A 24895-nucleotide genomic window follows, 5' to 3' on the forward strand; every position below is an offset into this window, starting at 1 on the left:
AAAAAAAACACACCTTTTTCTAAATTTCTCAACTTTCCAGGATTATATTTCCTAATAGACACATACACACAGGAGCAAGGATGGGACGAGGGTGACTATCTCGTCAATCAGACATCAGCCACCAACTATGGATCAAACACTGGACTGCAGGCTTTAATTATCTATTTAACTCAGCAACACAAAAATCCCAAGAAGAAGTGCATATATTAGTAGGGCGATTTCTATTAAGAAGAGGAAAAATGACTAAAAGACAACACAGTCTACAGACATAGTAGTTAACTCTGGGTTGTAGTATTATTACAAATTACTGCTTTTCTCTTGAACCCATTTTTTGTTTTTGTTTTTTATTCTAGAATCATGTTGGGTTGCTCCTGAGACCTGTCCCTAGCCATGGATAAAGGAGGCTCCCATAAGTTGTACAGGAAACTGCAGTGATAGAGTTTGTAGGAACCATCACCCATGTTAAGGCAGGCTCCTTGGCAATGCAGTTGCCTTGCATCCTATAAATAACCCCTCCTCTATGCCTAGGTAACCCCAGTAGCTCTTTGGTTCAGCAGGCTGAAGTTAGGTGGCATCATTTCTTTGGTCTTTGGGTATCCCTTCTGTGAGGAACAGACATTGTTCACATCTCCCCAGGCAAAGTCAAGCAACAGAGAGAAATAAAAAGAGTATGAAGCCAGGAATGGTGCAAGCCTTTAATCCTAGCACTTGGGAACAGAGGCAGGTTGATCTCTGAGTTTGAGGCCAGCCTGGTCTATATAGTCAGTTTCAAGACAGCCAGGGCTACACAGAGAAACCCTGTCTCAGAAAAAAAAAAAAAAGCAATTAAATAACTTCCCCAAAGTCATATAGCTAGTTATTTGGGATATGAACCAGTTTTAACACTAAAGCTACATTGTAACAACTACGTTAATAAAATATAGCCAGATAACTATTTGAATAAGATCAAAGCACTCTGGAAGTTCTAAAATAGACTTGCTCTCAACCCATTTGTGTTCCCAACTGAATGTGATATCCATCATTTCTGCCTTGATATCCATCATTTCTGCCTTGATAGCCATCATTTCTGCCGATTCTTCTTACTTTATTTACCAACTAATACAGTACTGACACAACCAAGAAGCAACTGTGGGGCTCTGCTGGATAAGATTGAAGTTGGTCGTCTTCAGGTAGCCAATTATTTGTGCTCGTTCTATGATAGACTCCCTTTTCTCAGTGGGGTTTTAAAAGTCTCCCCTGATCTAGGTGATTCCAGGTCTTGTAAGAGGATCACACAGCCCTCAGGACAGATTACAGGCCACACCCTTCTCTGATAAGGAAACTGCTCTAGTAAGCATCTAGCAACTCCTAGAAATAACCCACCCTGTTAAGGATCTTAGTCCAGCAGTGACCTTCAATTATACTTGAGATCCCCATCTTGACCCCATAGGATAATCAAGTACTGTACTTTCCTTCTTGTGGTAGGACCAAAAGGTATCCCTGACCCCCTGACCCCAGCTAATCAAACACATTCATCCTCGAAATCCCTCTTGATTTCACATGAATAAAGATTCATGCTTTCTCACTTCATCTGAGATTCATTATTTATCCTCTGCTGGGTCATGTCTCACTGGACCTGCCCTCCGACTCACTGGGCCTGGGCCTCACCGGGCCTCTCTCTTGGCCAAAAGCTGACCAGGCATGGTCCACACCTCTGCTGGGCTGAGCACAGCAGCTTGACCAAGAGCTGTAACACTTTGGTATCACCATAAGCTTTGGAATGCCAGAGCTTCCATTGTCACCATCGACCTAAACTGTAACACTCTGTTGGAAACCTTTTCCCCACCCCAGATTAGCACACTCGGGCCTCACCCTAAGGCACCCAGCTGCCCCTTAGAGAAACAGAACCCCCCTTCTCCATCTGGAAGCTGAACTCCAGGATCCCAGCTGAGATCCAGGCACCCACAGAACAGAGAATGACAAGCAACTTCAGCAAGGTCAGTCTAACTGTGCCAGTTGGACCAAAACTCCAGAATAGCAGAGAAAATGAGCAAGCTGCTAGGTGAAGGCAACACAGCTGGCTATTGCACGTGAGGCACCATGACAAAGGTCAGGTAGGACTTGAGAGACAGGCTTTGGTGACATCTAGAACATTTCTCTTCAGCAAGCCACCCTGCAAGTTATCTAGGAGATATCTGGTCAACCTTCAAGCTTCCCAAGAAACTTCAGAAATGATTTCTAAAATTAACTTGCCTCGTGTGAAGAAGGAAACAGAACTCTGGTTAACTGAGGCAGTAGTAAACTGAGGACCCTCTCCACAGATAAAAATGTCCAGTGACGCAGACTCAGGGTAAAAGCAGTTTGAAATCATTTTTTGTGCTAACATTGTATTCCATCTTCAGTGAGAAGCAGCTGTGGCAATCACTGTGTTACAGAATTAAGAAAACTTCTGAGATGATTCAACCCAAATTGCCCTGGCATTTTCTTTCCTTAAGTGCTTAAAAATTCTTGCATCATATTACATTCAGTAGAGGAAAAAAAAAAAAAAAAAAACGTTACGAACCATTTATGATGTCGAAGCTTTGATGGAGTCAACGAGTGCTGCAAGTCTAATGTTTGTATTGTAGTATCTGGTGTACAACTTGACTGGAAATGAACCTTACTAAAGAGAAACATTTGAATGAGTGGCTGTTGGCTTTAATTGTCAAGTTGACAGAACCTGTGAAGAGTGTCAATGAGGAACTGTCCACATTGGGTTGACCTCTGGGGAGCTGTCTTAGTTACCATGGTGACTGCCCTATCCCACTGTGAGTGGTACCATTCCCTAGGCAGGAGCTCTGCAAATGGGTGGAGAAATAGAACTGAACCCAATCGAGCAAATGAGCATGCGTGCATTCGTGCATTCATTTCTCTCTTTTCCTGAGTATGGATGTGATGTGACCACTCTAAGTTCCTGCCACCCTGACTTCCCTGCTGTGGTGGACTGTCACTGGAATTATGAGCTGAAATGACCCTTTCTCCCTAAGCTGCTTTTGGTCGGGGTATTTTATCATGGCAGCAGAAATGAGATTGGATCAGAGTGCCTCACTATCCTGTGTGAACTCAACAGGTAAACCACAACCACAGAGACAGATGTAATATGCAGTTATCTATGGCTGCACGGGAGAAAAACTAGGTTAGAACATGGTATAGGTTTGCCTTCTAGGATAGGAAGCCTTTGACTTGCTGTGTTTCAGGGTTCAGTTTGGGGTGGGAGGGTGGTATTGCAGGACTAGGGATTTAACCCAAAACCTTGAGTGTGCTTTAAAAAAAGAAATTCTACCACTGAGCCACAGCCCAACCCCTGTCTTTGAATTCCTAAAAGTAAAGATGGCTGAGCTATAAGATAGACTATGAGGACCAAAAGGAGAAGGTTCTTAGGAATTCTATATCAAAGGGCAGTTGAGAACAATATTGTCTAAGACTCCAACAACCATTTCTTATTTTCTTGCATGCTACAGTTTCCCATCAGTGCCCTGAAACCTTCAGTAAAGTGTCTTTCCAGCTTCATGGTGGGGACACTTTAGAGAATGAAGAGGAGGGGCATGTCTGGAGTAAAATGGGAACAGAAAATCCACGAGTAAAATAGGATGGCTCAAGTCAGAACGCTAAAACAAACTCCACAAATATTCACAGCCTGGAGATAAGGAGCTGGACTGATTTTTCTATGGGTAGATTCTAGGGCAAGATGACAATTTTCATTTGCCAAGGCCTTGAGGTCATGGGAGCAGGAGGGAGACCAGTAGATATATACTGTAAAGGACTTCATCCTGAGCCTGGGAAAATTTGAGTCATTGGATCCCTCTAAGACAAACTATATGTGTGACACTGATACATATTCTGGATATGGTTTCCAGGAAACTATGGATCGTGGGTTAAAACTGAAACACAAGGATTGTTAACTGAATTTAAGAAGCTTAAGAAATCCTTGCCCCAACCACCTGTGTGGAGGGCATGGCTTTGAGCATGACACTAAAACCGAATGCCCTCACAGTGATGTTTCCATTTCACTGGCCTTCACACGGGGTGGGGGTGGGGGGAGTAGGGGGGAGGTTAGATCATTAGCACAACACAGGCAATAATTTTTCTTCTACAGAAACAAATTACAGCTATTTTTTCTGAGACAGGGTCTAGCTATGTAGCTCAGGCTGGCCTCGAACTTGTGATCAATCCTCCTGGGTTCTCAACTGCTCAGATTACAGGTGTGTATCACTATGGACTTCTTTCTTTCTTTCTTTTCTTTTCTTCTTTCTTTCTTTCTTTCTTTCTTTCTTTCTTTCTCTCTTTCTCTTTCTCTCTCTCTCTTTCTGTGGTTCAGGAGGATAAGAAGCAGAAATGGCCAATTCCCCAGGAACTCTATGTTTTCTAGAACAGGATTAACCCATCGAGAGACAAAAAATGTAGAAAAGTTAAAGTTTTGTTTTGTTTTTTTTCCAATAAAATACCCTGAAGAGGAGTTGCCAGTCACTGGTAAGCTCCCAGGTAAAACACTGCTTTACAAACAGAAAACAAAACTAACAGGATGATCTAAAACAAGGAAACTAATGCAGGCTCCTGAGACAGGGCCAGGCTCGATGGGACACACCTACAGGTGCAGCTCCTCCACAGGCTGAAGCAGGATCATTAGCCGAGCCCAAGAATGGGCCGGGATGGCCAACAGACTGTCTCACAGACAGCATAGGCCACCACGTGCACAACTGTAATCACTGGGGCTACAGAAGCAGAGGGATCATGAGTTCAAGGCCAGTCTAGGCTACATAGAAAGCCCTCATCTCAAAACAACCTACAAACGCACATATGCACATACACACACACATACTCTCTCTCTCACACACACACACACGAGCAGTAGAAGACTCCTAAATTTCACAATCTCATGGCCCAATTCGGTTCACAAATTGACCTTCTCCCTTAAAAGGGATGATTATTATCAGACCTTCCAAGAACAAGAGCGGCAAACCTTTGTGTGGATATGTAAAGACCATTTAGGTCCATAAAAGTCTCTGTGTTTCTGTGGGAAGTCACAGTGATGTGGGTCCTGAGTGGACGCTGAACAGGAGATGCCTCCCTGATGACCCACTGAGAACTGTCACCCAACACTTGAAGACCCCAGACTTCTCCCACTTACGGAGGCTTAAGGCTGAGTCCTCTGTGCCTGTTATGGGAGAACCCCCAAGACAGAGTGCTGAGGCCGCCCCAAACCTGCACCAAGAGGGATTTCCCTCAAAGGGTCAAGTTGCACAGGGGAAAAGACAGAAACTAATTCTGTGTCACTTCCCTACTAACGTTTAGTTACACAGCTGATTCTAGAATGCTGGTGATCCTGTAAGCTGGTGAACAGATGAGAACTAGATAGAAACAGCAAACCCAAGGACAGAATCCTAAATTCCACGACAAAGGAAAGGAACCGGCTTGCCCTCTGCTGGCCATAGCAGGTAGTGTCAGCAAGATGTGAGGCGACCTTTCCTACCCAGTTGAACTGAAAGATGCAGAGGCACACAATGAAACTGCACGACCGTCTCCAACAACCTCCACCCATGACCAAAACCTTACAAGAAGATCCCTGCCAAGCGTCCGGCTTTACTGCTATGTCCTGAATGAGCCCTTTTCTGTGAATGTGTTGAGAGGGCAATATCAGACAGAGACAATGAGGGGGGCAGGGAAGCTACAGGGATGGCTCAAGGTGATGACTGCAGCATGAGCATCAGACCTGAGCCGGGTCCCCAGAACAGAACCAGGCATCCCGGCATGCTCATGTGGTCCCAGCACTGAAGACATGGGTCCTGACATTTGCTGGCCAGAGAGCCTGCCCCATTCAGTGAGTTCCAGGCCAGCGAGACACCCGCCTCAAAAATAATGAATGAATGAATGAATGAATGAATGAATGAATGAATGAATGAATGAATTTAAAACTGCAAGCTGGATGACTCCTACGAAATGACACATATGCCCCCAGATACACGCAAGGAACCTGAGTGAACTAGGCATGGAATACATCCGAAACTTCTTTTCCAAGCCGCAACCTCAAATTAGGTTTCTATATATAGCCCATCATGAACAGGTACTTGCTCAGACCATCACCAAAGCGGGGGGGGGGGGGGGAATGACATTATGCTTCAGTGGCAAATCATTCAATAAAGCAAAATGTCAGTGGCGAAAGTGTAAAGAACACAGATTTTAAAAAGAAAGGAGCCACCTCCTACCGCTGTGGAGAGAGATGGACTGATCTGCACACTCCGCATAAAACTTCACAGTGTTGTTAGAAAGCCAACTCATAGACAGTACAACCCCGTGACCTCTCCTTGCTATTCTATAGCCTCAGAAAACAAGTCTTTCATTGCTTCTCTCCACCCACATGTAAAGACTGTATTAACATTGTCATAAAGCAAATGTTTACTAGCTAATAGCCATACCTCCAACTGCTTTAAATCCACCTGAGAGAGAGGCTGAGGCACACGAATGTCCTGTATTCAACAGTAAGCTGGGGAGTGACGAGGCGGCTCAGCAGTCATGAGCACATACGGTTCTTGCAGAGGACCAGAGTTTCATTCTTAGCACCAACGTCACAAAACTCACAACTGACTCCATCTCAGCCCTAGGGCATCCGTGACCTCTGGCCTCCACCAGCGTGAGTAGTCGTGTGCATACCCACACATACATACAATTACAAATAAACCAAACCTTAAAAATACGCCAGATCAATCCAAGTGGTTCCATGAGCTCGAAACTTCTAGGGTGTTAAAATCCACAAAACTCAAGTGTGTGTAGAAACTCTGCATCTCAGCAGAGCCCTGTCGTTACTCCATGACCCGTCCCTTTGCGTTCCCCGCTTACCAAAGTGACAGCCGCAGACGCAGAAGCATTCCTAAACCCTGGGCCTACCTTGTCATGAGTTACTTCCATGACCAAGCGTACACCTACTTCACGTTGCATGCACACACGCACATCCGAGGCTGCCCTGCTCCCACCTCCCAATCACCCAACTGTCCATCTGTGTAACACATATGCAAAAGGTCCCGCTGTTGGTGCACCGCGTGTAACAGATGTGAGGGGGAAGGCGAGTGACACAGCCTCTCCCCTAGGAGAGAACACCCATGTGTAAAGGGACAGACATGAAATGTGATTGGTCCTCTCTAGAAGTAAGTATGCAAATGGTGGGGTCCGGAAGGAAGGGTAATCGGACCCAAGCAACCAGGGGCAGAAAAGGAATGAAGCCAGGAAGACAGACAAATCCTAATTCTCAGTCCAGTTCATCGGGAAAAAAGAAACCTCTGAAATGATGGCAACACTGGTTGTAACGAAGTGTGTTCCCTTTGCTTGTCCCCAGTGCATTCGAAAAGCAAAGTCCACCATTCATAGCGGCTCACACCTCACAAGTGGATCTCTGTGAGCCTGAGGCCAGCCTGGTCTGTAGAGTGAGTTCCAGGATGACCAGGGCTAAATAGAAAGAACCTGGCTAAAACAAAACCAACAGTCCAGTGCCCCTTGAGTCCTCGCTCTGTTTGACTTCTCTCTCTGTGTATACACGTGAGCATGTGCTCTTAAGAACTGTTCTATAGACACTAAAATTTTTATCTCTTCCAAGTCTGCCTTGGGATCCCAGCGCTGCCTCCACTCTGTGCTTCTCTCCAGGCTCCTACCTCCCCAGCTCCTACCTCCCCTGTAGCTCCGCCTTTCCTCCTCAGCTGTCCTGGTGCTCCCAGAGGGATCACAGCTGTCGCAGCCACAGGTGCCTCACACCTTACCCAAACCCTGGGTTCCCCTGGCTTCTTTTTCCTCCACTCAGAGTCCCCTCCCTAGACTAATGAAGTCATCCCCCTAAGCATCTCAGTGTCTTTCCCTCACTCCCAGATGGCTCTTCCTCAGGCCATAGACTCTACCAGTCTGTGGTAGGGGCCTCCTCCTTGTGCCCACTCACCTTCGCCAGCCTCACCTCACTCCTGCCAAAACGGCCTCTGAAACATAGAAATTGCTATGTCACAGCCTTATACTGTGTGATGCTGAGGTGACCAGACAATCTCTACACCAACCGCACCTGCTGATTCCCTCTTTGTATTCAGTGAGAGATCACCAGGAGCATCGCAAGTACCCAGTGTTCACACGATGTTCGAGCTGCTTTCTCTGCCTGAAGCATCTGGCACCCTTCACCCCATGCAGCACTCTTCTGTCATTCCCTTCTAACCCTACTTCTTTGGAGGAGGGGGAATCATGGTATAGCCCAGGCTAGCCAGAACTCACTGTAATCCTCCTGCCTCAGCCTCCCACACTCTGAACTGACAATGTGGACTGTCATCCCCAGTTTCCAATACTATTACTTTCAAACACCCTTTCTTGGTTCATGAGTTTTGAGGATTTGCTCTTTGCCCCAGTTGCCCTTTGTTCGCACAGAGCCTACTTCCACATATAGCACAGATCCAAAAACATGTTGAAAAGCATTCTCAAATAAAACATATAGAGGAGGCCTGATCTTCCACATTAGCGGAGAAGGCTGGGCAATCCTTTCCCAAAGAGCTATTTATTTAAAAATTATGAAATCCCTAGTCATGGTTATTCAACATCTGTGCCTTAAATAATCCAACCTCATCAATTATTTTTAAACATAGAGAAGCCCCAGAAACCTTCATAACTGCCACAAAAACACAAGTGTACAAGTGCTGGTGGGAAGGGTACTCCTGAGCCTCTACACAGCAAGAATGAAGAGCCTAGTAAGGAGCCAAGCAGTGCTATGAATGCTACACATGCTACCACACAGCTATGCAGTGGCAAAACAGGGACTCAAGCCCAGGTGAGATGGCTCTCAACTCATGCCTCCTTGTACCCATGAGGATACTCTCTCCCTCTCTGCACTCACCTTTCTCCATTGCTGCTCTTGGGGAACCTATCTGAAGCCAGCCTCTGGCCTGGCAGGTACTGGAGCATGCCCTGCAGCCTGAAAAGTGGTTCCAAGGGAAGAGGGACCAAAAATAGGAGTTATGTGTAGAGACAAAGTTGGAATCACCATTCTACTAATCGTTATAAATGGCTCTGACAACTTAGCGAATTTCTCACCTGTTTTAGCAGTAGGAAGATGCTTAACTAAGTCCTTCTCTAGAGATGAGCAACAGCCTTGGCTCCCCTGACATTCCTGTGTTTTGGTAAAACCTTCTCCTAAGCACCGCCCCCCCCCCGCCTCAGAGTTCCATAAAGTGCATAGTTTTACTTTGAAACATTGCAAGCTTTACCAGAGTGCCAGGCTGTACAGAAGCACAGACTACAAAGACTAGGTGATAAACATATACTCTATGAAATTGGAAGTTGTCTAAAACTAGTTCCAACATATCAGGACTACTGTAGGGACAGTAATTATTTTTGTTTGCTTGTCTGAATCTTTATTTTCCTAGACGGGTTATCTTCAGTGTCACCTTGACTGGGCTTGGAATCACCTAGGAGATACACCTTTGGGCATGTCATTTGGGACATTTCCACACACCATGAATGTGAGCAACGCTGTCCCATGGGCTGGGCTTGTATACTGAATAAAAAGGAAAAAGCCAGTTGAGCTCAGCTTCTCCTTTCTCTGCTTCCCATTTGAACTTGCCCCTGCCATGCCTTCTCTTGCTAGGATGGACTGTAACCCCTCAAACCACAAGCCAAAATAAACTTCTGTCTCCTTAAGTTGCTTGTTTTCGGGTATTCGGTCAGAACAATAAGGGATGTAGTGATACAGATACTGTGGAATTTTGTTTGCCCTCAGTATCCAGTATCCAGTATAGGATATATATATATATATATATATATATATATATATATATATATATATACACACACACATACATATATATGTATATATATATATTCAAAGATGTCTTATACACATATATACACATATACAAATACACATTCATATATACACATTTGTTATACTTACACATTTTATATTTCAAAACACTTTTAGTTTTGTCTCTAAAACATTCCTGAGATCCACAGAGCCAATATTACCATTCATCTTATAAGTTAAGAGAAGCATAGAAAAATGGAACAGTAGTCTAATGTTCAAGTACAATTTTAGTGTTAGTTTTAATTAACGATAAAAATCGGTTTGGGTGATACAATAGAGATGGAGAATTGATAAAAGCAAACAGGTAAGAGAAGTGTTGATTTCCTGAGTTGGGAAGAGATGATGAACCCAATATACACAAAGACGTGGCTAGTTTATACTAGGTCACTTGAAGAGAACTTGCCCATTCAAGACAGGCGTGTGAGGACACCCTACCTCTCTCGTTTCTTTTCAGATAGGGTCCTGCTTTATTGCTAAGGCCAGCCTTGAATTCTATCTTCCTGCTTCAGCCTTCCGGGTGTTGGGCTTACAGACACACCCCACTACATACGGCTTACAGAACTCTTTTGATTGCTCGTATTACCTCCAGTAAAATATACACTAAGGAAACAGAATGGGATATAAACATGGAGCAGGGGCAGGAGTGTGAACTAGAGAAATAAAGTAAGATGGCCGACAACAGCAAGACGCTCCAATACATTAGCAGTCACACCTTTAAAGAGGGGTTAGATGTCTGTTTCTCCAGCCAAGGTCAGTAGTAGGCGCATACACAAGATGGCTAGAGATCTGAGGGTTGGGGTTTTGCCAGCGGAGATCAGGGCAATTGATTTGTGTGCATGCAAGAGAACTGTGAACACGCAAGATGTAAACTCTATACAGTTAAACAAGCGATGAGTTGTTAGTGATCACTGACAGGTTAAATACGCTGCATGTGCCCAAAAAACTAGGATTCCGCAGAGTGGCATGGCATATGCCTAGAATCCCTGAGAGTCTACAGCCAGCGTGGGCTACACTGCAAATTCCAGGCCAAGAAGGAAAGGGAATTAAAGAAGAATAAGCCCTCGTCCTTCTCTTCAGGGGTCGTCAGTGTTAAGGAACAGTTTAACCGTTTTCAAACTTTTCTGTCCATAAGAATAGCTCTGGAAGCTTAAAAATCAATGTGTCAATTCACTCAATTAAATCTGAATGTTGGAAAGTAGAAGCCAAGCTTTGGTATGGTTTTTGTTTTTGTTTTTGTTTTTTTTTAATTTTTAATCCCCAAATAACTTCAACAAAATGAACATTTGAGAGCACTGCAGTAATTCCCTCCTTTGCAGAGAATGGAAATTGAAGATCTCTATTAAAATTCCTGCAAGTAAACATGCAGTGTATGTAACTTTACCATATGTTTCAAAGGGAAGATATTCAAATTCATCTTAGATTTATATACCTGGAGTAAAAGGCACTTTTTTCTTTTTCTCTTTTATATTGATTACAATTTATTCACTTTGTATGCCAGCTGTAGCCCCCTCCCTCATTACCTCAATCCTACCCTCTCTCCCTCTTCTCCTCCCATGCCCCTGATAGGGGAGGTCTTCCTCCCCTTCCATCTGACCCAAGTCTATCAGGTCTCATCAGGACTGGCTGCATTGTCTTCCTCTATGGCCTGGTAAGGCTGCTCGAGGTAATCAAAGAGCCAGCCACTGAGTTCATGTCAGAGACAGTCCCTGTTCTCCTTACTAGGACACCCACTTGGACACTGAGCTTCCATGGGCTACATCTATACAGGAGTTCTAGGTTATCTCCATCAATGGTCCTTGGTTAGACTATCAGTCTCAGAAAATATCCCTGGGCCCAGATTTCTTGGTTATGTTGATCTCCTTGTGAAGCTCCTCTCCCCTCCAGGTCTTTCTATCTCTCCCTTCTTTCATAAGATTCCCTGCACTTTGCCCAAAGTTTGGTTATGAGCCTCAGCATCTGCTTTGATACACTGCTGGGTAGAGTCTTTCAGCCCTCTGTGGTAGGCTCCTGTCCTGTTTCCTGTTTTCTCCCTCTTTCGATTTCTGTCCTGTTTGCCTTTCTGAGCGAGGACTGTTCATATTACCTAGAGTCCTCCTCCTTGCTTAGCTTCTTTAGGTGTACAGATTTTAGTATGTTTATCCTGTATTACATGCCTATTATATACATACTATATGCCTATTATACATATATATATATGCCTATTATATACTCACTTATAAGTGAGTATATACCATGTGTGTCTTTCTGCTTCTGGGATACCTCACTCAGGATGATCTTTTCTAGATCCCACCATTTGCTTGCAAATTTCATGATTTCCTTGTTTTTAGTTGCTGAGTAGTATTCTATTGTGTAAATGTACCACAATTTCTGTATCCATTCCTCAGTTGAGGGACATCCAGACTGTTTCCAGGTTCTTGTTATTATGAATAAAGCTGCTACGAACATGGTTGAGCAAATATCCTTGTTATGTACTTGAGCATATTTTGGATATATGCCTAGGAATGGTATAGTTGGATCTTGAGGAATCACTATTCCTAATTATCTGAGAAAGCACCAGATTGATTTCCAAAATGGTTATACAAGCTTACATTCCCACCAGCAATGGAGTAGAGTTTCCCTTTCTCCACATCCTCTCCAGCATAAAATGCGCTTTGAATTACGTGCTATTAATGTTGAACATGCTACCCATTGTTTATAATCATGTCTGGTAAATCGTGAATGCATGTAAATGGGTGAATGAGTTGAGTGAATGAGTTGGGTGAATGAGTTAACGTTCATGCATATAGTCTAGGGAAGATATTTTATTTAATGGCAATGTTCCTTTTTAACATTCAAAATGATTGAAACATCCCACTATGACAGCCAAAGGCAGGAATATTAACAATACGTATAGAAGGTGGTTTTAAAAAGGACGACCCCAATCATTTCATATACTCTGTCCCCGATCAGATCAGCTTCAGTTTTAAAGGCTTTCTTACCTCCCGGGATGAGAAAGCACACACTATATAAACTGTAATACCTTTCCTATGAAAGCTGAAGCGTGCGCCCCCTGCTGAGTGGAATTGGTAATGACCACCAACCAAAGAGTCCTGAATTCTTCCTTCAGGCCTCGCTGTGTTCAACCAAAGCTTGTGAGTAAAGAGAAACCACATGCATTCCCCTTTACCTCTAAATTAGCACAACCAAGACCTGGAAACATCTTTCCTGAAAATCTGCTCCTTTTTAACTGAGGTCACAAGAAGATATATCAGTTGTCTCAAAGCCACAGGAACCTCTCAGAAAGTCAAAAGGTATTACGGCAGCGTGCTCAATCACCTGGTGAGTTCTCGGTATACGTTGGAATAGATTGTGAAAAATGGAAACACCATTCTTAGCTATAAGATGTGCAAACATTTTTTTTTTCTTGTTGGAGGGAAGCTGCTATTAAAATATAAAAGTTTTATGTATACATGGCCTGACATGGTGGCACACACCTTTAATCTCAGCATTCAAGAGGCAGAGGCAGGCGGATCTTTGTGAGTTCCTACAGCCTGGTCTATGTAGCAAGTTTCACGCCAGCCAGAGCTACATAATGAGGCCCTGTCTCAAACAAACAAACAAAAAGAAAAAGAAAAGAAAGAAAAAGAATGTGTGTCATGTTTTTTTCCAAGCACCATTCTCTTGCTTAAATCTGTATTAGGATCCCTTGCAATAAACTTTAGTTATACTCCATTTTAAAAATAGTCTAATTTTTTCATCTACTCATAAGCTATGTTACTTCAGAGAAGACCACAAGACTAATTAGATGTTGGAAACATACTTCAAACTGTTCGCTATTTACAAGTTGGGGATAAAATTCACAAGCCCACATTCAAATTCCAAATTCAAGGGAAATCTCCTCTAATCTAAATGTTAACTCCATTTTATACACCAAACATAACCCTAAATGTTAGTTTCTTTTTCTATATCAAACAAGTGTACTTACACACACATATACACATACACACACAGACACGAGCGCATGCATGCACACACTCAAAGCACATTGAGATACAATGGCAGATGGGGAAAGAGAACATCCAATTTGGTTCCCAGAAAAAAAAAATCACACTAAAAGTATAATAAAGAGAATTTTAAAAATCATAACCTACAAGGAATATGAGAAGGAAGCAGAGAACTACAGCAGGCATTTGAGGCTGGAAAAAGCATACTGGCAAACAGGAATGGGCATCAAGTACCCAGAAGGTCAAATCTCAAACGGGCAGAGCAAAGCTGAAAGGCAACTGTGTCATACCCTGGTCCGCATGACTCTGGGACTGACACCAGGAAGCTTAGAGTAGAGAATGAAGAGTGGGGGTCAATCCCCTGAGGAGCTGCCCCCCTGCCTCAGGCTCCCTCAGCCTGGGCAGTGCCTGCCCCCACGCCATGTTCCATTTCTGGGCAGGCTCACCGCCCCAGCTGGGGGAGAGAACTCTGATACTCTGAGATACCTGTTTCCTATTGTCTCCACAGATCTTGGCTCATGACTCCCACAGCCCTCATTACCTACTAAAGGACTAGAACAATGTGGTCAGCATGACCTTGGTTTCTGCTGCAGCTTCAGAGCCATCAAGGGGTAAGAAACTTGTAAGGGCGGTGAAGCACTTGAAGCCTCAGAAAGCAAAAGCAGGAAATAAATCTGTTTCCATCTCAGTCCCTCCTCCCCGGTCATTTAACCTGCTCCTTAGTCCCCCCCAAGGACAAAACTAAAAGGATGCACTCCTCCTGTCCCACCTTTGCATCTCAGCGCACAAAGCAATTCTCCAGCTGGTCTCTTCTACAGACGCCTGCGTATGCTCTTCATCATACCTGAAGGAGCCTGAAGGAGCCCTACCCAGTGCCCAGGAAGGGTTGCTGCAGACAGGCCCGGCAGAATCAGAACAAGCGGACTTGCTGGGTTCCTATTCACTCATAGTATCAGCGCTAGACCACACCTCTTCCTTCAGTCATGGTCCCCCATGTGAGTAAATCTCCAGAAAAACAAACAAGAAAGGAGAGAGAGAGAGAGAGAGAGAGAGAGAGAGAGAGAGAGAGAGAGAAAGAAAGAAAGAAAGAAAGAAAGAAAGAAAGAAAGAAAAAAGAAAAACAGTCCAGAAAGCTTCAAGAAGGACGTGTGATAGTTTCTGGAGTGTAGCTAGTCTAGAGAGAGCACAGAAGGACTGAATCTCTTCCCGGGTCTTAAAACTCATGCATCTTTTCCGCTGCAGCCTTGATGAGGTAATGGTGTGTTGGCTGTGAGTTCTGCGAGCTCCTATGACTAAGTAACTTGAGCAGCGGGACTGTGGGAAAGCAGGGTCTAGCCACTCCATCATGAGCACAGGTGAAAACAACCAGAGCAGGGGGACTGGTTATAATCGGCCTTCTGAAGTGGGGGTGCCTGTGTCCAGGCAGATAGTGTCCGAATCTGGTTGAATTAAAAGGCATTCAGCGGATGTCCACTGCAGAACTGAGTGCTTGCTGGCTGAGGGGAAAAGCCCCATACCTTTGGTTGCAGAAGGGATCTGTGTTGTGAGTGTATAACAACAGTAACCAATTTTTTTCTCAGAGAATATCCCCTAAATCAGAACACTCAATGAGCAAATTCGTACTGAAGGACAGACACACAATAGCAACAGCCAAATCTTCAAGCTGCAAGCGGTGGGGTGGGGACAGAAGACTGTGCCCTGGGGAGCCTTTCCGGCCCCGAGAGAAGAGCCCAAAGACACTGGCCTTGGAGTTCTATCCAGATCACCTTCAGTGATGCTCAGAGTCAGTGAGCCCTGCAGTGAGCCCACAGTTCCCAAGAACAGATGGGCAAGCATTACCAGGCCTCTTAAGAAAAGACTCTAAAAATGAAAAGTCTCCTCCTTGCCGTATAATTGGTGTCCTGGTTGGGTTTGTTTGTTTTGTTTTGTTTTGTTTTGTTTTGTTTTGTTTTGTTGTGTTTTGTCAACTTGACACAAGCTAAAGCTATCTGGGAAGAGAAACCACAGTAAGAAAGTGTCTCTATCTAACTACAAGCAGGCCTGTCAGGGTATTTTCCCAATTAATGATCAACATGGGAAGAACCAGCTCACTATGAGAGGTGCCACCCCCGGGCAGGTGGTCCTGGGTGGAATAAGAAAGCAGGCTGAGGTGGGTATAGTGGTGCATGCCTTCAATCCCAGCACCTGGGAGGCAGGGCCAGCCAGATCTCTGTGACTTTGAGGCCACTCTGGTCTACATAGTGAGTTCCAGGAAAACCAGAGTTGCATGTGAGAACCTGTCTCAAAAAGAACAAACAAACAAAAATCAGCAAGCCATGGGGAAGCAAGCCAGTAAGCAGCATTACTCCATGGCATCTGCCTCAGGTCCTGCATTGAGTTTCTTCCCTAAGTTTCCTTTGTGGTAGCCTATAAGCTATACCAGAAAGCAAGTTGGAGAGGAAAGGGTTTATTTGGCTTACATTTCTACATTGCTGTTCAGCACCAAAGGAAGACAGGACAGGAACTCCAACAGGGGAGGAACCAGGAGGCAGGACCTAATGCAGAGGCCACGGAGGAGTGTGGCTTACTGGCCTGCTTTCTCAGAGAACCCAGGTCCACCAGTCCAGGGATGGACCCACCCACAGTGGGCTGGATCCTCTCCCAATGATCACTAATTGAGAAACTGCCTTACAGCTGAGGCATTTCCTCAGCTGGGGCTCTTTCTCTCTGATGATCCTAGTATACTGCACACTGAGGGATACTTAAGGACAGATGCCCAGCAGGCTGGGTTATTTCAATGTGAACTACTTCATCCCTCAAGGTGCTCCAGAAACACTGGCTTCCTCTCCACACCCACAGACAGGCTCGTGCCCTCACTGCTAAGAGCTAACTAAGCAAGGCTGTAGAGAGCTAGCCCTGCCCAGCCTAGCTGGTCGTTTGGGTACTGCTCTAGATGGCAGCCTGACACGCATTGCAGAACTCATTTTTAACTTTGCCCTCTGACTCCCCTGAAGTGACATCATGTGACTCCTCCCAGGAACCCAACAGCAGACCAGGCCCCAGAGACCCTTGTGTTTTATCTTCTGCAAGCTTTTATCTCAGATGGAAACTTTACCCCTCCTTTCACAGCCAGGCTTGTCCTTGCTACTCAGTATTTCAGAACCACGAGTCACTTGGCAATATATACAAAAATGGCAGGAGTATAAACAAAAGTAAATTCATGCTTTCATAGGACAGAGCTTTCACCCAGGGAAGGGCTTCTAATGAGCTTCTATTACACAAGCTTGACAAGCAAATATCCAGACATATAGACCTTTGTTATTCCTTAAAATAAAAATGTCTTAAATGATCCTCTTACATAATACAGCATATTTTAAGTAGAAAGTTAATTCTTCGGTGAAACTGCTTTAGCCTTTTGACTGATACAGGACTGGTGTTGTGTGAGTGAGTAAGTGACTGACTTTTGGCTACTAAGCTATGCCTCTAAATATATATAAACATGAAGTAGGTGACAAAGCCTGGATACAGAACTGTTATGCAGTCTGATGACTTCAGAAATAACTACCTATGGGTTTAGATCAGGATAACAAAATACCCACAAGATAATAAGGCTTTTAGGCTGGGGATGCTGCTCAGCACTATAAGAAATAACATAAAATGAAGTTTCTAGAACCTAATACATCTTCATGAGTTTGGGGTTAAAAAAGAAAGAAAAAATCCTTATACAGGACTAAAAAAAGCACCAGCTTAATCATGTAGAGCTGACTACATGATTAATGGAGTCTCTTGCTCAAAAATATCATTGAAGAAAGTCAGTCAGGAGAGTGTTGGCCTAGAATTCACAAAACCCTAGGTTTGCTCTGCAATACCACACAAATTGATAATGATGGCACATGCCTGTAATCCCAGTGCTTGCGAGATAGAGATAGGAAGATCAAAAATTCAAGATCATACAGATAAACCAAGCTGGGAGTGATCTGGATGCTTCCTCCCTGCTGGCTAGCTTTCATAGTGCAGAAGGTGATATACAAGCTGCTGGAGCTGGGGGAGGGAGGCAATAGGGTTAGGCTGTTCATTACAGGAAATGGTATCAGAATAGCCAGTGTCATACAAAGGTACTGAACTATATCAGAAATCAGCAAAATGAAATCCACACGGTCTTAACTGGTTATGGACGCTGTGTGCTATACAATCAAGCTGCCAGGTAAAATTATGTCCACTAGTGCAATAATGGCATGACCGTTATGGGAATAACCAACTGTTTTCTGTTTGTACCTGAGACCCCACTCCACAGGAAGAAATCCATATCCATGCCTGGTACTGAAAACCACGAGGTCACAGACCCAAAGGGGGCAAGCTACTACTGTTGTTTTTTGGTTTTTTGTTTGTTTGTTTCACTAAACTGATATCTTGTACCCTCAAATTGTCTTCTAAATGTTTATTTATATCCATAAATTAGTGCTGCTGTCAGTGATAGCTGAAGAAGACTCATTTAACAGTGGAAAGCAGTTATGACTCATAGCTAGCCCAAGGCTTGGGGAACAGTGTAAAAGAAGAGACAGAAAAAAATGTAAGGGTTGGAAGATGGGATGGAGTGATGTAAAAAGCCATCTTCTAGACATGGCGTGCCCGTTGCACTCACAAACTCAACAGCCGTAGTTACTTGTACAGGACTGGGTCCTTCAACATTTGTCACGGTTTGGGGAGGAATGGATGTCACATTCCCTACACACACACACACACACACCCCAAAAAAACTAAAGAGTTTCTTGCATACGATGCTGAGGAAGGAGGAATAATTTTCTTCAGTGTGCAGCCACTGCTAAGTTACCCAACTTAGCAGTATATAACCCCCAACCCGTACTCACACAAGCAACACGAATTAAACTCAGTGAGTTGCACACATACACACAATTTTTAACCATGAGGATGGAAGGATGACTAGTTGTAAGAAGAAGGGTCCAGGCAGGAGGAAGGAGGTCAGGAGAGGGTACTAAGGATAAGTATGATCAAAATACAGTGGGTGAATTGCTGAATTTTCAAAAAAGTTAATAAATTAAAAGAAGTTCCAAGTGATTTTCAGCTACGTAATGAGTACCTGGCCCCACAAAAAAACAAAACAAAAAAAATTTTTTTGAGAACTTTAAAATATCAACAATGGAGCATTAAACCATACAAGAGGCTCTGGTGAGCATGGGACCCTGAGAACGCACAGGTCACATGACTGTGAAATCGGCTAGGTTGAACTTAGCTCTGCTGCTCACTTGATGAGAGGAAAAAAAAAATGGAGAAGACATTTGTAAGACACCCATGTGACTAAAGAAGTCCATCGCACCTGTAAGAAAATGCCAGACTGCTGATTGAGGGAAATGGGCTCCTCACACAAAATGGTATCAGAACAGCCAATACTGTCATGCAAAGGCGCCAGACTACATAAACAAACAGCACAGCTGAAGCCACACAGCCACTACGCCAACAAAATTAACAAACCGTTAGTACCACGGTCAGTTCAAGTCCACCTGATGCTTCCTTTCTCCTTCTGAAGCATTGCTTACCTACAAAGAGTTTATTTCTTTGATTCCTAGTGAGCAGGAGACCCCAAGGGACCAAGAAAAGTGAACTGCAGGCTCTCTGGAGCTTGGGGAGAATAAATCCGCTCATTCACATAGGGTTTCTGGCTGGAGGACAAATGGGTAAGCTGATCCGTCATTTTCGAAGAGTCTGTCCAGGCACCTGGACGGTGTTAGCTGTCTCTGTTGCACATCCCTGGACTTTTCATTGTGCTGTCGTTTGCTTAGGCATTTAGATCCATTTTAGATGTGTTTCTGTAAGTCATGGCTAAAAGAAAACTGCTCACTATTGTAATGTTGTGACAAAACAAAATAAAAGACTGAAAAACAGGATCTTGAGCCATTGGGATAGCTCAAAGAATAGAGGCTCTGGCTTCCAAGCCTGATCACCTGACTTCCGTCCCCTGGTGCCACACAGGTGAGGGAGAACACCAACTCCCAGACTGGTCCATGATCATCACATACAGGCACACGTATGCACAACATACAGACACCTGTACACCTGCACCCGCACACATAAACACACAAAGGACACTCACTTTTTTGACAAGATACCTGCCCCTTGCAGACATTTACAAGGAACAGTAAAACTTGGGATGCTAGTGTGGATTCATTACTAAAATTAGGCTGCCAGCTGTCTGAGAAGCCTGTATGTACTGGCCAGGCTTCAGTGTGTCTACATACGCTCCGGTTTCGCTCATGTTTTTTTCTTGTCAGGCCTTCACAGTTACAGCTACGTTTTATTACCTGATTTGTAATAGCATCTCACTGGTTTAACCAGGACATTTACTACCCCAAAGCAGAAGGTTGGAAAGCCATGTGCCAGAACATGGCTTCTGCTCCCAGGAGAAGGTCGTTAAGCAAAACAGATAACAATCTCAACAGCCCATCCTTCGATGAGCATAGGAGGGTAATACCTTCTTCTATGGGACAAATACTGATCCTGCATCAACTGGTTTTAGCTTTGTTTTGTTTGCTTGTTTGGAGTTTGGGGGAGGCTCCGTGTTGTGGTTCTGAGTCGGGGTCTCACTGTGTAGCAGTCTGGCCTCAAACTGCTGATCCTCCTGGCCCAACACCCCTTAATCCCTTTTGTTGTCATAGAGCCTTCAAGTGGGTTTTCCTACACGCCAGTTGTACAATATAATCGTTTAGCCAAGATAAACACTTCCTTCCTGGACAGACTGTGCTAAAGCAATGCTTGCTGTAAACCAGAAACTATTCTGTTTTCTGCACATTACAAAACTCAGCAATGCTGCAACAATATTGCAGAGCTAGAGAAGGGAAAAAAAAAAACAACAGAGCACTCGTGATTTGCAGTGGAAAATGTGGACTTCTGAGACTACCATCTCTCAGTTCTTTCTCAATCACTCAGCAATGTGACTGACTTTCAGCAAATTAGTTAAACTTGCTGAATCTCAATGTTCTAATACAATGTGCCTAAAGAACATCAGAAAGAAAAGCAATAATTGGGCATGAGGCATTCACCCAATAAATTATCACAGCTGCTGCTGCTATTTTTAGTCACTATTAAAATGGCTATTAAAAATAAATATTCTTACATGATACAGAAGAAAAATACACTCTTCTATAAGACAAATACTGATCCTGCCCCTCTTTCCTGTTTGATTTCTTTTGAGATAGAATCTGGTAGTGCAGCCCAAGCAGACCTCAAAATCTTGATCCTCCTGCTTCAGGCTCCTGAGAGCCAAGAGTACAGGCCTGTACTACCACACTCACTGGATCACGCTTGTCTTGGTCTCACCTCAGTCTTAAAGAGATACGGACTGTGGTGGTTTGAATGAGAACGGCCCTCGTAGTCTCATATATTTGAATGTTCGGTTTTCAGTTGGTGAACTGTTTAGATAGGATGAGGAGGTATGGCCTTCTCAGAGGAGGTGTGTCACTGGAAGTGGGCTGTGAGGTTTCAAAAGTCCATGTCAGGCCCAGCATGTCTGTGTCTGTCTGTCTGTCTGTCTGTCTCTCTCTCTCTCTCTCTGCCTCCTGCTTGTGGATCTGAAGTTAGCTCTCAGCTACTGCCCCAGCACCATGCTGCCTGCCTGCTGCCAGTGGGCCACCACGATGATCATGGACCAAACCTCTGAAACTGTCAGCAAGCCCCCAATTAAATGCTTTCCTTTATAAGATGCCTTGGTCATGGTGTCCCTTCACAGCAATAGAACAGTAATTAAGACACTGCTGTAACACTTTTGTCAGAAACGATGAAGTATAAACCGTTATTTGTCTTTACCTGGGTTCTTGGGATCCAAACTCATCAGACCCTCAAACAAGCACTCTTACTGGCCATGCCATCTCCCCAGCCCCAACCTCTGCATTCACCAAAATGAGTCAACACATTGTATTTGAATCTGTCATTGCCAACTATTCTAAAACGGAGCAGGTGACACGTGTGGCAGTAGTGTCTCGGATCTTGGAGCTCCGAGCATCTCTGCTGTCACCTCTGCAGGAAGCACGCAATGAGTGTAAAGGTCTGTAGCTCTAAACTATCCCTGTCACCGAGAAAGGGATTAAGCTCACCGAGAAACGCTCAGGACAGCCCCATACCCTCTAGAATGAAAAACAAAAAAACTGGTTAGAATTGAAGACATATATTTAAGATACACAAGGAATATGCATTTGACGGTTCTCAAGTTGAGTTGGGGCTAATGGACACATTTGTCTAGAAGACACAAATGCCAATAATTCCACCAATCAAAGACATCTGAAGTCTAACACTGGTCAGTCTCCAGAAGTACAGAGTCCACCAAGCTCCGCCTCCTCTCATCCCTCCCATCGGCTCTACCTTCCCTTAGGCCTTCCCTACACATCCAACTCCATGCTTTTAGCAGTTTGCGCTTTCAACTTCTTGTAGAGAAGCTAAAAACTAAGTAGATAAAAACAAAATCGAACAAAAAAAATCAAAATCAGCCTCTCATATTAGAAGGGGAAAATAGTTTGTACTTAACACATTTTGAATCAGTCAGAATCCATGAAAAGTTATCACGTATAACATATATCAACTCTACATAGATATGTATGTACGCATATCCGTGCCCCCTTCCTTCATCCTTCTCTAGCTCTTCAGATAAGTGCCCAACTAGAGAAAAGGCTGTCCACTCAACTGTATTCCTCTTGGTGCAGGCCATCATGAGACCACTGTAATCACTAACATGCATTCTATGCCAAAACCGTAAGTAAGTTAAAGAGAGCAAATAGCAGCATATTGAAGAAGGCAGAAAACACACCGTTAGATAGGATTTTAAGCTGCTCATGTTATCACTGAAAACTAATCAAACCCTGGACATTGTTTCATGAAAACAGACACATCTCAATTTGGAATTAAAAAACAAAACCTTTGATCTGTTACTTTACATATAAAATGTGACAGAGGAAAGTAATAAGGAAAAGCAACTCTGACATGCACCCAAGAAACTGCCCCAAGCATTTTATCAGAATGACACTTGCGCCTGTGTTCGCCATACCTGAACCCCGCTCTGCCACGCTGCGTGTTAACAGAAAGAATGCAAAACAAAACAAACAAAAAAAAGAGACACATTAGCGGAATAAAACATAATGCAACTGTATGAAGAATTACAAAAGTCATTCACAAGTTTTGATACCTAACAATTAAGATGGATTGGTAACTGAACAATTTTTTTAATTCAGTTTAACAAGCTAGGCAGTTCTCAGGGAAAAGTGGGTAACATAAATATTTGGTTTGTTCAAATATTTTGTCCTTTTTGGGTTTGGTTTCAGAGCAGGCTGTACATGGCTGTCATTGACTATGCTGATCATTTAACATCCTCATCAAAGCACAGAGATTAAAGGAAAGACTTTAAGTTATGTCCATTTGACACTTGTTAAAGGCCATTTAGTATCACACATAGTCAGAGTGAAGTGTGACCTCAAGTCATGACTAATCAACATAGGATTTGACATGAGACGTGAAGCATTTTCATTTTAATTTAAGAGAGAAGCTGTGCTGTTTGTTTGGCTCCTGAACCTTCCACAGTGTTACAGAGCAGTTCCTGCTGCAACTCCGCTGCCAGCAGAAGCAGCAAAGGATGGACAGACAGCCCCTCCCCCAGGACTTACTTCTCTTCTGTGACACGGCCTGCAGGCAGGCCGTCACAATGTCGCAGTTCTTCTGGACTTTATGCAGAAGCCTGTCTTTCTGCTTCAGCTGCCGGAGCAACTTTGCCGACTGGATGCCGATCCTGTACTTTAGCTCTCGAAGAATGGTCTTCAGCTCACCAGAGTCTATCAGAAAAGGAAAAACAAATCCCTTGACGGGGATCCGAATCCCCAGTATGCTAATAGTCAACGGGTGCATGTCTAGAAAATGCGTTTACACCCACTAATTCTAGCTTTTCATCCGAGATAACATGCACATATTCAGCTAAGGCGACTCGTTCATCCCCCGCTTTGCTCGTGAGACAAATCCTATAAGGTAAACGTTATCCTTGATGCTACCTGTAACAAGCAAGCAAAGACTCTTACTTTTACCATTACCAGCTCCAATTACACCACATACCTTTCAACGCTTGAAGATTGACAGCTACTGAGCCTGGTGGCTCAGGCCTGTAGTGCCGCCTGCTCAAGAGACTGAGCAGGAGAGTTACAAGTTCAAAGCCAGACCACGCAGCTAAGATACTGTCTCAAGAACATAAGTGCTGTGGAGACAGTAAAGTACTTACCTTGCGAGTTCACCAACCCCAGCACCCACTTGGTGCACACTGGCCTCTGGCCTGTACAGGCACACATGCACACACATGCACCCAAAAATAAAGAAATATAAAGTAAGAGAGGGCTCAGTGGTAGAGGCCTTCCTTGCCTATCATGTGCAAGGTCCTGCTTGTTCAAACCCCAAGACCTCAAAAAGAAAAAACAGCTAAAAACAACTTCGTCAACTGTGAGTTAAAAGCAAGTAGTATAAGCACATTTTATAATGTGGATGGATGTGGCCACACTGATTTTGTTTTAACTATATGGTCTTCGAAGAATCTACTAGCACGTTTCGTTTTAGAACCTTAGTAACTTTTCATACATGGCAGAATACATATTTCCTTTAAAAGGATCAAATAATTCTATGTTCTTGGGCTAGCAAAATAACTTGGAGGTTAAGAGGTCTGGCTGCTCTTCCAAAGGGCTGGGTTCGACTCCTCGTGCACATGGAGCTAACAACTTTCTGTAACCCCAGTTCCAGGGGACCAGAGCCCTTCTTCTGACCTTTGCAGGCACTGAATACATGAATACATGGTACGCAGACATGTAGGCAAAACACCCAAACACATAAAATAATTTTTTAAAACTTGAAAGAACCAGGGCTGGAGGGATGGCTCAGAGGTTAGGAGCACTCGCTGCTCTTTCAGAGGTCCTGAGTTCAATTCCCAGCAACCACATGGTGGCTCACAACCATCTATAATGAGATCTAGTGCCCTCTTCTGGCATGCAAGCAGAACACCACATACATAAGATAGATAGATAGATAGATAGATAGATAGATAGATAGATAGATAGATAGATAGATA

The 24895-nt window shown here is 43.9% G+C and overlaps 1 protein-coding gene across 2 annotated transcripts in view; it reads right to left on the reverse strand.

The window, feature by feature from the left end:
• The window catches only part of Tbc1d30 (TBC1 domain family member 30), an 85399-nt gene that overhangs the window by 57787 nt on the left and 2717 nt on the right, over nt 1-24895 (reverse strand). For both annotated transcript variants that reach the window (XM_055626022.1, XM_055626020.1), the window contains exon 2: nt 23460-23624. In XM_055626022.1, the coding sequence (XP_055481997.1) occupies nt 23460-23624 (165 nt within the window). The remainder of the gene's footprint in view (nt 1-23459; nt 23625-24895) is intronic.

This window comes from Psammomys obesus, unplaced genomic scaffold (genome assembly GCF_907164565.1).
Source record: "Psammomys obesus unplaced genomic scaffold, mPsaObe1.curated_primary_1811, whole genome shotgun sequence".
Classification (NCBI taxonomy): domain Eukaryota; kingdom Metazoa; phylum Chordata; class Mammalia; order Rodentia; family Muridae; genus Psammomys; species Psammomys obesus.